This window comes from Neoarius graeffei, chromosome 7, assembly GCF_027579695.1.
Source record: "Neoarius graeffei isolate fNeoGra1 chromosome 7, fNeoGra1.pri, whole genome shotgun sequence".
NCBI lineage: Eukaryota > Metazoa > Chordata > Actinopteri > Siluriformes > Ariidae > Neoarius > Neoarius graeffei.
This window is the reverse complement of record NC_083575.1, coordinates 50,276,546-50,291,376: the sequence shown is the minus strand read 5'-3', so window position 1 is coordinate 50,291,376 and position 14,831 is coordinate 50,276,546. Positions and strand designations below refer to the sequence as shown.

Genomic DNA, 14,831 nt, shown 5'->3' with positions numbered 1-14,831 from the left:
GAATCCATCACAAATTCAAAAGGTATAAAAATAATTTTTTCACAAGACAAAATGCACAGAAATCTCGAAACCATCTGGCATATACATGATCACTGACTACCTATGAAAAAGACATTCTTAGAGGTTGACTCACATTTTGCCATCCCCAAGCTCCTCGTAGAGATTGGATGGAGCCGAAACTGGAGCTGAAACCGGAGCTGGAGCAGCAGCAGATTTTGAAGCAGCAAGTGATTTCTGGATACGGGCAGTTTTGGCACACTCAGCCTGTTTCCTGTTAATACATTTGCACATATTCAACAGGTCACTCATCAGCATTGAACAAATTCTTCCATGTTTTTGCCTCTTAACACACAGGAGTCTCAGCAAGAACACAGATTTCTGTATAATTCACCAGTGCCATAAAAACTCTTATTTCTTTAAGCATCTTCCATGTTGTGATTGTCAGAGGTAAGAAGTAGAGGTCTGCGCGGGTCGGATTTTTCAGTCCCGCTCCCGCCCGCATTGTGCAGTCCCACTCCCGCCCGCGCCCGCAAAGAATTATGATTTTCAGTCCCACTCCCGCCCGCGCCCACAAAAAAATTACGATTTTCAGTCCCGCTCCCGCCTGCCATATTTTGTCCCGCTCCCGCCCGCAAATCCCGCATGATGCAGATGTTCGCATTATTTCTCAGGAAAGTTCTTGTCTTGACACAACGTGATGGTGCCCCGCCCCCTACTTTGAGTAGATTTCAGCATAAATATCTACAGCTCACGTTGTTATTATTTACCTTGTTTCGGAATTCAGCATGTAGTATCTCTAATAATAATAATTAGTGCTGTCAAAGGATTAAAATACTTAATCGCGAATCACACATTTTTATCATATGAGAAACCATTGTAATTCTCTGATCAGCATAAAAAAGTGAATGGGCTTGTTTTGTACCAATGGGGTGTGTGTTTTGTTGTTGTTGTTTTTTTTATGCAAAGCAGAGCTAGTAAGAGAAGTGAATTGATTTACTGCTTGAGTTAGTCTACAACTTTAGTCAGAGAGACATGTTACACAGTGACGGTAGGCTTGACTCAATGCTATCCCAGAAATCCTTCCTGTAATATGCAAATTTGGCCGTCTCTGATTGGACAGCCAAATTTGCATATTACAGGAAGGATTTCTGGGATAGCATTGAGTCAAGCCTACTGTCACTCTGTAACATGTCTCTCTGACTAAAGTTGTAGACTAACGCAACCCGTAAATCACTTCACTCATGGTTCTCTTGCTAGCTGGGTGTGAACTGCAAGTCATTAGAGTGATCAAAGGATTTCCCATTAGGGTGATCAATGGCAAGTTTAAGATGCTATTCCTCTGGCAATCTAACTTTTTCTGCAAATTTAGGCATTTTAAAATGTTTTTATTAATGCCAAATAAAATATCCAGCACAAATTATATATGATAGACATAAATTAATAATTTATACATTTTATTTCAAACATAATTTTAGTTAGCGGGACTGCAGCTTATTACCGCTCCCGCCCGCGCCACATATGTGCACTCCCGCTCCTGCCCGCACCACATATGTGCACTCCCGCTCCTGCCCGCGCGCGCATATGTGCACTCCCGCTCCTGCCCGCGCGCGCATATGTGCACTTCCGGTCCCGTCCGCGCCCGCAATGAGCTTTCAAAATTTGTCCCGCGCCGCACTGCTTTGCGGCGGGTCCCGCAAGTCCCGCAGGACTCCCGCGGGAGTGCAGGGCTCTAGTAAGAAGTAAGCACACTTGTCATTTGAGACTGAAAGAAAATGTGAGAACAAGCCCTTCTTGTTCATTTTTCAAAAGATAATTTAGCACGGGTCAGAGTGGAGAGAAGGATGCGAAGATCCTTCATTTATAGCTTCTGAGCAACCTTTTGATTTGTATTCACATGTAAAGGATTGAGCTCAATGGGAGCTTTCAGCACATAATTACTGAAATGAATGAATAACACTTACTCTTTGAATCTGATGAAGGGGTCCAGGCACAGCCACGATAGGATGAGAGAAAAAAGAAGAGAAAAAAATGAAAAGGGACAAGTGGTATTATTAGATAATTTGCCCAGCAGTATTTCCTTATCAAAACATGACACAATGCATAAATTAAAAATTGGGACTTCACAGGATTTCCTCAGGGCCACTTAAGTCACAGAGTTTTAATGATAATATGAAGCTCTTTCATGTTTCTTTAGATGAATGCACTGTTGCAGGTGGTGGAATGCACATTATTCCATGACAATTTTGTTCCTTCTGTATAGTGATAAGAGCTCAGGAGGGAGAATAACCCACACTTATCACACATCTCTGTCTACTGCACCACTGAGAGAGAAATGAGCTCTCACTGGAAAACTACCTTCTCTCTATTACTGTTCCTTTAACCTCCCACTCCTAAAATTTATCCTCTTTCAACATTTCTACCTACTGTTATTTCTCCCTCAGTCATCTGTATATGCTGTTTTCTAGTCAGGACTCCAGGCTTATTGTTTACCATTAAAATTTAGACACATACTTGATTCTCTTATAATTTATTTAGCTATAAAGCTATTCCCCAGAAGATAAGAGCTCTCATAGTGCATGATCTCAAAGTGATACAGATACTGAACTGATTCCAAAGCCAATATAGAATTCTTGCATACATCTGGAAGTTTTAGAAAAGTTTTACAGGTGTAACCAAGAAAGAAAGAAAAAATGCCAGAAAAAGCTTTTCAAAGTAATATACAATACCAATCAAAAAAATGGACACACCTTCTAATACATTTTTCTTTATTTTTATTAATTAAAAGACACTTCATGTCTTAAAGTAATGAAGGACTGTTGTTTCTCTTTACTTAGTTGAGCGGTTCTTGACATAATATGGATTACTACAGTTGTGAAACAGGGCTATATACTGTATTTCTATTATTCGCTATTTACTGTTTGATGATCTCAAACGCATTAAGAAGGCAAGAAATTCCACAAATTAACTTTTCACAAGGCACACCTGTTAACTGAAAAGCATTCCAGGTGACTACCTTATGAAACTAGTTAAGATAATGCCAATAGTGTGCAAAGTGTCATCAAGGTAAATGGTGGCTACTTTAAAGAATCTTAAAACAAAATATATTTCATCATATTTTATTTTTTTAAACACTTTTTTGTTTCCCACATAATTCCGTGTACAAATCCCATTTGCAGAGAAGATGGGATATTTTCCAAAATGCAATAAAAACAAATTAATGTAATTTGTTAATTCATGTGCACCTTTAATTTAACTGACAAAAGTACAAAGAAAAATTTTCAATAATTTTACTGACCAACTTAAGTGTATTTTGAAAATATCAGTGAAGTTAGAATTTGATGTCTGCAACACACTCCAAAAAGTTGGGACAGAGGCAAAATAAGACTGAAAAGTTTATAGGATATTCAAGTAACACCATTTTTGGAAGATTCCACAATAAGCAGGTTAATTGGTAATAGGTGAACGTAACATGATGGGGTATAAAAGGAGCATGCACCAAAGGCTCAGTCTCTACAAGCAAGGATAGGTAATGGCTCACCCATTTGTGCCAAAATTCATGAGAGGATTGTTAGTCAATTAAAAAAGAACATTTCTCAATGCAAGATTGCAGAGAATTTAGGTCTTACAAAATCTACAGTACATACTATTGTGAAAAAATTCAGGGAATTCGGAGATCTCAATGTGTACAGTAAAGAGCAAGGTTGGAAACCACTGTTGAATGTGCGTGACCTTCGAGCCCTCAGGCACCACTGCCTGAGAAACCATCATACTAATGTGACAAATATAGCCACATGGGCTCGGGAGTACTTCAAAAAACTGTTGTCACTTAATAGAGTCTGCCACTACATCCAAAAATACAACCCGAAACTGTATTACGCAAGGAGGAAGCCATTCATTGATTCTATGTGGAAATGCCAATTTCTCTGGGCCTGAACTCATACCAGATGGACCAAAAGACAGCAGAAGCATGTGCTGTGGTCACATGAGTCCACATTTCAGCTTGTTTTCAGGAAAACCAGATGTCAAGTTATCCGTGCCAAAGGTGAACACGACCATCCAGTTTGTTATCAGAGAAAGATGCAAAAGCCAGCATCTGTGATGGTATGGGAGGCATGAGTGTCCACAATAGTGGTGGGCGAATCGATCTAAAATATCGATATATCAATACCAACGTTGGTATCGGTATTGATCGATATTTGCATGATGAGCTCGATATGTATATTTCAGTTTCTCTTCTCTACGTTCAGTACACAACTCCCGTTACATCAAAGTGGTTGTGCATGTGCAAACACCGCTCCTCTCACTCACTTCGCTCATGCTCGATCTGTCCCCCAAACCCTGCCCCCCCGCTATACTGGGAGTGTTGCCGGCTGCAGTCACATCACTCAGCAGCGCGCTGCTTGGCATTATAACATGGCAGAGAAAAAGAGGAGCGCCATTTGGTCTTACTTTACAGTTTCAGACCAAAATACTGCAACCTGCGATGTTTGCAGAAAAGAAATCAGGTACTGTGGCAACACCACAAATTTGTACAAACATCTTAAAACCCACCCACATGAGAACTCCGAGCTCCAAAGCAAATGGAGGGCGGAGGAGGGGAATCCCCCAACCACAAGCAGACCCCCAGGACCCAGACAGAAGTCACTGGTAGATGCCTTGCAACATGGCCAACAATATCCAGGTAGCTGATTTATAGAAGTGAAAGTAAGATTTAGTCATCTTCAGCATTAATTAATGTTATTTTTCAAAGTGTAATTGGTCATCATAGTTGTCATTTTAGCAGACTGATTAAATATAGACTATTCAGACAGTCATATAATATATTCAGCCAGTTGAAATAAATCTAAATGAATTATTAAAAAATATATATATACCTATATAAAGATATATACCTCAAACCTGAAATATGAATATGGCTGAATATAATAACCCTTTTGTGGTAACTGTCAAAAGAACATTAGTGTTCCTATATTTAGGCTACATGCAGATAGGTTATAGATTTAATTATTTTGTTATTTCTCCTAGGTGATTCCCCAAGAGCTACAGTTATAACAAGGAGCCTTGCTGAAATGGTTGTAAAGGACCTACAACCTCTATCTGTGGTAGAAGATGAGGGTTTTAGAAGCTTTGTAAAGACACTTGATCCTCGCTACAAGATTCCAAGTAGGAAAGATTTGGGGGGGGGGGGTGTACCAGTACTGTATGAAGAGTGTCACTCAAAGTGAAAAAATCTCTGGATGTTGCAAACAGTGCTATACTCACAACAGATATGTGGACATCAAGAGCCACAGAGGCTTATTTAACTGTCTCATGCCATATCATTGATGAGAACTGGCAAATGCAAGCATATGTCCTAGAAACCGGTAGTTTTTCAGGAAAACACAGTGCTGACAACATTTGCTTCAAGTTAAAAAGAATCAGTGATGAATGGGGCATAACTGCCAAGGTTCAGGCTGTAATCACAGATAATGCTGCCAATATGGCTGCTGCTGTGCGCAAAGCAGGTTGGGCACATTATCCATGTTTTGCACACACCTTAAATTTAGTAGTAAAAGACTCCATTAAGGCTCTCCCTAATCTTCTTGACATCCAGCAGAGGTGCAGTGCTATTATAGCTTTCTTTCACCACAGCACAAATGCAACAGAGAAGCTCAAAGAAATTCAGAAACAACTGAAGTTTCCAGAACACAAACTGATACAATCAGTTGAAACAAGGTGGAACTCTGTGTTCTACATGTTTGAGAGACTACTTGAGCAAAAGGAAGCTGTTACTACAGTACTTTGTCTTCTTGGAAAGAGCTCACTGTGCTTGAGTGAGGAAGACTGGTCCATGGTTAGTCTCTCCATTGATGCCCTGAGACCATTTGAAGAAGTAACAAGAGAGATATCAACTGAAAAACATGTTTCAGTTTCAAAAGTGATTCTCCTGGTTACACAACTTCTGAGATCAACTGCATCTCATGAGTGCCATGGCAGTGAGCTAGCTGCTGAGCTGTCAGCACAATACCAGCACCGTTTCAGAGGTATTGAAACCTTTTATGGTCTTGCTGTCAGCACCTACCTAGACAAAAGATTTAAAAACTTTGGGTTCCGTGACATGGCAAATGTTGAAACTGTGAAAAAACGACTCATCACTGAAATGCAATTAGTGAACCAGACCTCAGCCCCTTCAGTGTCAGCTCCTGAACCAAGCACAAGCTCTGCCACCAGCTCTGTCTTAGCTCCTGCAACTACCTCAAGCTCCCCTGCAGGGGCTTCTCCATCCCCACCTGCAGCAAAAGGTGGGATATGGACAGAGTTTGACTCTCAAATCCTTACATTTCAGCAGCATCGCACAACTGCCACTGATACCATTACTGAAATGCGCTGGTACACTCAAAAAAACCAACATGGGTGTCTGTTACATGAACCTAAGTCTAACATGTAACAGTTGACATTTAGGTCACTCAACAAAATTGTTTCTGGCTAAGTTAGCACATTTTACTTGGGTGGAAATACTTTCCATAATTTTATTACGTTCACTGAGCAAGTTATTTTTTTGAGTGTACTCAGAAGAGAAGCCAATTCCACGGGATGGAGACCCACTTCTTTGGTGGAAAGCGAATGAGCCAACATTCCCCTCCCTGAGCAAGCTTGTCAAGAAACACCTGGGAGTAATTGCAATATCTGTACCTGCAGAAAGGATTTTCTCTAAGGCAGGACAGTTAGTAAGTCAGAGAAGAAGTGCAATAAAGGGGAAAAATGTAAACATGTTATTGTTTCTGAACAAAAACCTATAAATCTGTAGTTCTCAACATGGGGGCAGGGCCCAAAAGGGGACTGCAGGGGATAATTCCTTGGACACAGGAGAGCTTTGAGGGCAAAAAGCCAAAGGTCGTAAATGAGGGCCAACAGTAGTTTTTGCTTTTGTTTAGTTATTTGCACTATTGCCTTTATTTTTCACAAACAATTATGTGTAATGAAAGGGATTTTTTGTTATATTGTTATATTTTTTATACTGTTGTTGTTTATGAACAAAAACTGAACAAAACTCAATTGAAAAAGTAAAATTTAAATTTCTTGATTGTTGATAAAATTGCAAATATTGCATTGAGTTAGTTAATAAAAAGTATTTTTCATTTGCCTACAATCTTTGTTCTGTGTTTTATTATGATCATAATCATGATAACTAATTAAAATAAAAATCACAAGATCATTCAATGATCATGAAAATTCAAATTTTAATTTTCATTCAAATTTGCATATTGATGATGCTTTCACTTCATAAATTATGATGCATTGCTCTCTCCAACACGAAAGTAGATAAGCTGCTTTTCTAAGTACAAAAAGTATTGGTATTGATATCAGCAATTCTGGCCCAGTATTTACTTGGTATCGGATCGATACCAAATTTTGCAGTATCACCCACCCCTAGTCCACAGCATGGGTGAGTTGCATGTCTGTGAAGGTACCATTGACAGAGAGGTGTATATTAGGATTTAGATGTCTCTTCCTAGGAAGTCCATGCTTTTTTCAGCAGGACAATACCAGGTCTCATTCTGCACAGCCTACAACAAAGTGGCTTTGCAGCCACAGAGTGTATGTGCTTGACTGGCCTGCTCCAGTCCAAATCTGTCTCCTATTGAGAATATATGGTGCATCATGAAGAGGAGAATCAGACAACAGCAACCACAGACTGATGAGCAGCTGAAGTCTTGTATCAAGCAAGCATAGACAAAAGTTCCAGTTGCAAAACTGCAACAATTAGTATCCTCAGATCCCATATGATTAAGAAGTGTTATTAAAGGAAAGGTGATGTAATACAATGGTAATAATGCCTCTGTCCCAACTCTTTTTTTGTGTGTGTTGCAGGTATCAAATTCTATCTTCATTTATCTTTATAAAATACAATTAAATTGGTTAGTAAAACTATTGAAAAGCTTTTCTTTGTACTATTGTCAGTTAAATAAAGGTTCACACAAATTAACAAATCACATATTTTTGTTTTTACTGCATTTTTAAAAATACACAAACTTTTCTGAAATTGGGGTTTGTATGTTATTTCATAGTTTTGCTGTCTTCAGTATTGTTCTACAATGTAGAAAATAGTCAATGTACAGAGAAACCTATGAATGAGTAGGTGTGTCCAAACCTTTCACTAGTACTGTAGATTCAAGACACTAAGCTTAAATCCATTGTCTTTATACCTTCACTACAGTAATGCAATTGGCATAACTTCATGCCTTCTCTTTTCATGATAGAGTTAATAACCGTTAAAAATAGCAAGAAAACAGAATATATAAAGTCTGTAAATGTTGAAACATTGAAGTCTGGAATACTTACACAAGTAAAAGGCAAGTACCCTGCAATAACTAAGGACCATATTCAGAGTCAAGTTATGCGGTGAAGATTTAATACTGAAATTGCGTACATTAATATTCAACCTCAGAAGGCATACAATAGAGTGCCGAGAAATGAGTTATGGTATTGTATAAGAAAGTGTGGAGTGAATGAGAAGTATATTAGAGTGGTGCAAGACATGTATGAGAACAGTGAATTCTGTGCAGTGAGATGTGCAGTTGGAATGGCTGAATGGTTCAAGATGAAGGTGGAACTTCATCAAGGATCTGCTTTGAGTCCTTTCTTGTTTGCCATAGTGATGGCTAGCTTGACGGACGAAGTGAGGCAAGAGTCACCATGGAACATGATGTTTGCGGATGATATTGTGATATGTGGTGAAAGTAGAAAGGAGATTGAGCTGGGTTTGGAAAGATGGAGGTATGCATTGGAACGAAGCGGAATGAAGGTGAGCAGTAGCAAAACAGAATACATGTGCATCAATGAGAATGGGGATGAGAGTGTAAAGAAGATGCAAGGAGTAGACGTAAAGAAAGTTGGTGAATTCAAGTACCTGGGGTCAACTGTGCAGAAAAATGGGGGCTGCGATAGTGAGGTGAGAAAGAGATTGCAGGCAGGGTGAAGCAGTTGGAGAAGGATTTCGGGAGTCATTTGTGATAGGAAAGTCCCAGCAAAAGTGAAAGGTAAGATGTATAAGACAGTAGTGAGACCAGCTGTGATGTATGGATTGGAGACCATGCCCTTAACGAAGAGACAGGAAGCAAAGTTGGAGGTGGCGGAGTTGAGGATGTTAAGGTTTGCAATGGGAGTGATGAGGTTGGACAGGATAAGGAATGAGCACATCAGAGGAACGAGCACATGTGGAGAGCTTGGGAATTAAGCTAAGAGAGATGAGACTGAGATGGTATGGACACATCCTGAGAAGAGATGCAGAGCATGTGGGAAGGAGAATGTTGAGGATAGAGCTGCCAGGCACACGGAAACGAGGAAGGCCAAAGAGGAGATACATGGATGTGGTGAGAGAGGACATGAAAGTGGCAGGTGTGGTAGAGAAGGATGCGGAAAACAGGAAGCAATGGAGACGAAAGATCCGCTGTGGTGACCCCTAATCGGGAGCAGCCAAAAGAAGAAGTAGTATTCAACCTGAGATGGAACGAGAGACTTACTTGTTATTTAGACATTTGTACAGGATTTGAGCACACAGTGTAGAGTTCACCTCAGAGTTGTTTTTTAGCTATAGCTAGTTATGTGAAAAAATAAGTATAGCCCATGGAAATTGTAGACTTTTCTCAACATATTTAAACAAGCAAACATTTCACCCTTTTGATAGTGTTTACAGATAAAGCTGATGAACAAAACAACAAGGAAAATTCATCTCATCTCATCTCATTATCTCTAGCCGCTTTATCCTGTTCTACAGGGTCGCAGGCAAGCTGGAGCCTATCCCAGCTGACTACGGGCGAAAGGCGGGGTACACCCTGGACAAGTCGCCAGGTCATACAAGGAAAATTAGCTCTTTCAATTTTTTTTAAAACAAAAATATGAATGGATGTCATATGGAGAAAATAAGTATACCCTTGGCGTCAAAAGATAATATTGCCCCCTTTAACAGAAATAACTTCTTGTAAGTTTGCTCATTGGGGATAGATTAGGGATAAAATTAGCTCATGTTTTGTCATTCAAATTCTGTAAAGCTCCTTTGTGACAATGTTTATTGTTAAAAGCGCTATACAAATAAACTTGACTAAGCGTTTTGCAAAATTGTCCACTAGTCTGACATCAGCCTGCTGAAATTTCTGACCACTCATCCATTCAAACTTCCTTCAGTTGCAAGATGTTTAAGTTTTTTTTTTTGCATGCACTGTCTTTTACAAATGTTCCCACAACATTTTGATGGGGTTCAAATCTGGGCTTTGACTAAGCCATTCCATAACACTTCTTTTTTTTTTTTTGATCCATTCCTTGGTGGATTTGTTAGTGTGCTTAGGATCATTATCTTCTTTTGAACAGATAGCCTCACATTATCTTCAAACATTCTTTGATATGATTCAGAATTCATAGCTGAATCAATGAATGCAAATTTCCCAGTCCCTGAGAAAATGAAGTGACCCCAAGCCACAACATTTTCACCACCATGCTTCACAGTTGGTATGAGGTTCTTCTCCTGAAAAGCTGTCTTTGGTCTGTGCCACACAGTCTACTCTTACTGTGACCAAACAACTCTATGTCTGATTCGTCTGTCCAGAACACATTATTCCAAAAGGCCTAGTCTTTGCCTATATGTTAATTGGTAAACTGTAGTCTTGCTTTCATGTTCTTTTTGGACAGCAAAGGCTTTTTCCTGGCACACCTTCCATGTAGGTCAAATTTGTCCTATCTCTTTCTGGTTGTAGATGTATGCACTTTCACACCAACAGTTGCAAGAGTTACAGCAGATCCAGAGGTGAAATTTTGGGGCTCTTGGAGACTTCTTTTAGCATCAAACAGTTTGCTTTTGGGCTAAATTTGCTGGGGTGGTGAGTCCTGGACAAATCAGCAGTTGTTTGAAATCTACGTCACTTGTAGATGATTTTCCTTACAGTGGAATAATTTTATTCTAATAATTTAGAGATCTTTTTAAATCCCTTGCCAGATTCATAGGCATCCACAATATTTTTTTTCTGAGGTCCTTAGAGAGCTCAATCTTGGCATGATGACACCATATACTTCAATAGCAAAGAGGACACCAGAACCTAGATGTCAGGTTTAAATAAGACAGGTTCCACCTGCAGGAGGTTCTAATCAATGGCACCTAATTTGGAACACCTGATTCTAATTTTATGGACTTGAAAGTGTGATAAATGTGTGTACTTACTTTTTCCAGGGTGTCTTTACTTGTTTGACTGACGTTTTTTATTTAAATTATGAAAATGACTACAAAATGTCAAATTTATAGGTTGTTTATTGGAATATATCACCTTTATCTGCAGGCATTGTGTCAAATAGAGCGAAATGTTTGCTTGTTTAAATATGTTGGGAAAATCTACAATTTCCATGGGATGTACTTATTTTTTTCACATGACTGTACCTGCAATTCGGACCTTTTTTTGTCCAGCGCCATGTCTAACAGTTTGACGCAATTACAATGTCACACTGCAATTCATGTTTTGGGTTGTAAAAACTAAAAACTAAAAACAAACAAACAAACAAACAAACAAACAAACAAACAAAAAACCTATGAAATTCCATTTGAAGCCAATATTAAATAAATTACTTTGACATCAATTAGTCACTAGTAGAGTCCCTTTAAACTCCACAAAAAAAAAAAAATCTGAACGAGGTCACTGGAAGAGAACATCATAATTGGAGATATTACTCATCTCTTAGATTTTGTTAGCTCATATTACATTTGATCACAACAACACACTATCTGCATCTTAATTCAACATTTTCTATCTTCCAGTGTTCAGGCTTGAAGGTAAGTGCTTATGGGTGAAAAAAACTACTCAAGAAATATTTGGCAACCTCAGAGGAATCAAGTAAATGTAGGTAATTCTAGTAAATTGAATGACAAAAACTGAAAACTAAGCATGTTCCTATCCCGTCTCTGAACATGTGCAACTTTCCTCATGTAAATACTGATGTGACTTTTGAAATTAAGTTGGCAACTTCAAATATGGCCTTAACTGAATTTTACTATTTGTGTTATGGCTAAAATAAAGGAATACAGGATACAATGACAACAACAAAATATAGTGATCGGAAATGAAAGAATAGACATTTGTCCATTAGCATTTAATACATGCTTCTCTCTCTTTGTGTGTGTGTGTGTGTGTGTGTGTGTGTGTGTGTGTGTACTAAATGGACAAGATGGTATGACATTAATGTTTCAATTTATCGCTCTTATGCTCCACTCAAGATTTCTCATGAACTAATAGCCTGTTCCTTTGTGTACAAAACCTGCCACACGCACATATTGAACTTCTGATTTTCGTATGATTAAATCTAATATCTGCACACACAATTGCTATTCCATCATATCCATGACAGGTGTTTACCATCACTGGCTTATACCAAGGATTTTTCTTTTGTATGAGGTGCCTCTATTTAAAAGTTTCATACATTTCACATTATGATTACAATCTCTAGTGCACAGAGGAGGATGGGACCCTTTTTGAGTTGAGAATTCTTCCTCATGCCATCTTGCCACCAACATCCTCACCTGGGATCTGGACAGAGATTTCTGTAAAAGTGCTTTGTGGAAATCTGTGGTGAAAAATGCATTATGGAAATGGAACTGAATTGAACCACATTTAATTGAATCTGTGAGTGAAAATGGGAAGCCCTGTGGACCTACTGTCAAGGTTTTTTCTTTGTCTCTGTCTCTTATTTATCTCCCTGGAGTGAGGAATTGTTGGAGGAGAGCTGCACAGACAGATGCTGTATTGTTGTGATGCTGGCTGAAGTATCACAAAGCAGTGTGACAAGAACAGAGAATGCGTCAGATATGTCACAAATGACGATAGTTAATCTGCTTTCACATGGTGCTAGTGGGGAGATTTGCCTGTTCGGATGTCTAATTACACAGAAATACCCTGTTTAATACCTGGCACCCATTCACAACTCTTTCTCACTATTTCTGTCTTTGTCCATCACCTCTTTCTGTCTTTTCCCCTCTGTGTCTCTTTATTATTAGGTCTCTCCTTGCTCTAGTACTTTGCACAGACATTATATCATTCTTGATAATCTCAAATCTCTCATTGTAATGTGTTCTTTACTAGAGATTCTGACTCTGAGAAGAATTAACCACTAGCAGTGTTTTTAACAACAGTGGATTCACAATTCCAAAGGCAGCCTTGCTGATTAGTGTCATCATGATAATGATGCTCTGCTTTCTACTTACTAGTTCCCAAGTCAGAACTCACTGTTTGTAGGTGATCATGATGAGGAGGATGGCAGGGATGCAGCAGAGGATGATGATGATGGCGAGTGCGAGTAGTGCCCCCTCTGTGTAGCCCACAGCCTGAGCAGCTTTCTTCACCGAAGCCACAATGTCTGGTGAGCGGATTTCCAAAATCCTCCCACCTTCACCTAGATATGGCTGGAACTCTTTATTAATGTCTAGAATCTTACCATCCAGAAACCTGCCAAATAAAGACTGAGACGTTAATAACATACAGTAACTACTGCCATTAACATGTTTTACGTGTACTGGGATTTAATTCTATTTATGGATTCACAAACTATGTTGAAGAATATCAAATAAAGAAAAGGAGTAGATCACATTCTGCTACTGTGACTATGATGCTGAATTTGAATGACTGATTGGCTTGAAAGTGTTGATTAGTTTTTTATAACAGCAGGCCTCAGACAGAAATTCAGCTTTAAGGTTTATTAACAGTGAATGCACTGATTCTATGGTGTTAGTTCTCAAGTAAGAATTTACATGGGGACTTGCAAAAGAGACACTCCACAAAAATGGATTAAAAATAATGACAAATACAAACACCTTTAATGTCAACTACAATAAGGTTCAATGAGATGCAATTCCCCAAGGAGCTATGTTGCATAGTAAATTAAAAAGACTTAAAAGTAGAATTTAAAAAATGCATTTAAATATATAAAAAATGTACACACAATGCAATTATAATGATCAATAATCATATTGATATATAATATAATTTCTATGAGGAAACATTATTTAGTCTCCATTTTCAGCACTATGTAACATTCAGAGGTAAAAATATAGCTTTAAATATTCTGGTTTTCTTTTTTTTTCCTTATTAACTTTGAGAGAGAAAAATGAAAGGCCAGTGAAAGAACAAATGTTTATAGCTGCTATAACGTAAATGATTACAGGAAATAACTGGTTTTGTGGACAGTCAACAACATTAAATGTAACTGTAAATAGATGAAAAGTATGACACAAATTACTGTGGTATAAGGATAATAAAACAGTTCAGGTGTCATGCTTCCGGGCTCACCCTGTGTCTGCCTCAGCCCTCAGGACTCAATTTCCCATAATCCCCCTCACACCACTTACTACCACGTGCACTCCGTCAACCAATCCGGAACCACTTCGTAGGAGTGGTTCACCTGAGTTCTGATCACAATCACCTGTACCCTTTTGTTTGTATTTATACTCCTTTGTCTGTCTTGTCCTTTGCACAGTATTGTCTTCACTTCTCGTAAGCCTGCTGAGCATTATTATATTGATTGCTTCTCTGTATATGACCCTTTTTGCCTAGCCCTTGTGTTTTGATTGCCTGTCTCTCTTAATTCCCAGTTTTTCGACTATTGCCTGTTTACCGACTACGATCTGTCTAGCCCTTGTAACTGTTTTGGATTTCCCGGTTTTAACCTGGCCTGGCTTTGGTACTCTGATTTTGGATTACCCTTCTCTCATTAAAACCTTGAATTCATTTATAATCTGCGAGCATCTGGTTTTTCACAGCCGCATTACAGAATACTGTGCCGACATGTAGACAGCAGATTACACGGAGCTACAGGTCGCA

At 38.8% G+C, this 14,831-nt stretch overlaps 1 protein-coding gene across 1 annotated transcript in view; it reads right to left on the bottom strand.

The window, feature by feature from the left end:
- The window catches only part of pcdh15a (protocadherin-related 15a), a 396,434-nt gene that overhangs the window by 24,102 nt on the left and 357,501 nt on the right, over positions 1–14,831 (bottom strand). Inside the window, exons 30-32 of the mRNA XM_060924719.1 lie at positions 13,242–13,460; positions 1,962–1,970; positions 134–271 (exon numbers count right to left, since the gene is read on the bottom strand). Of these exons, the coding sequence (XP_060780702.1) occupies positions 134–271; positions 1,962–1,970; positions 13,242–13,460 (366 nt within the window). The remainder of the gene's footprint in view (positions 1–133; positions 272–1,961; positions 1,971–13,241; positions 13,461–14,831) is intronic.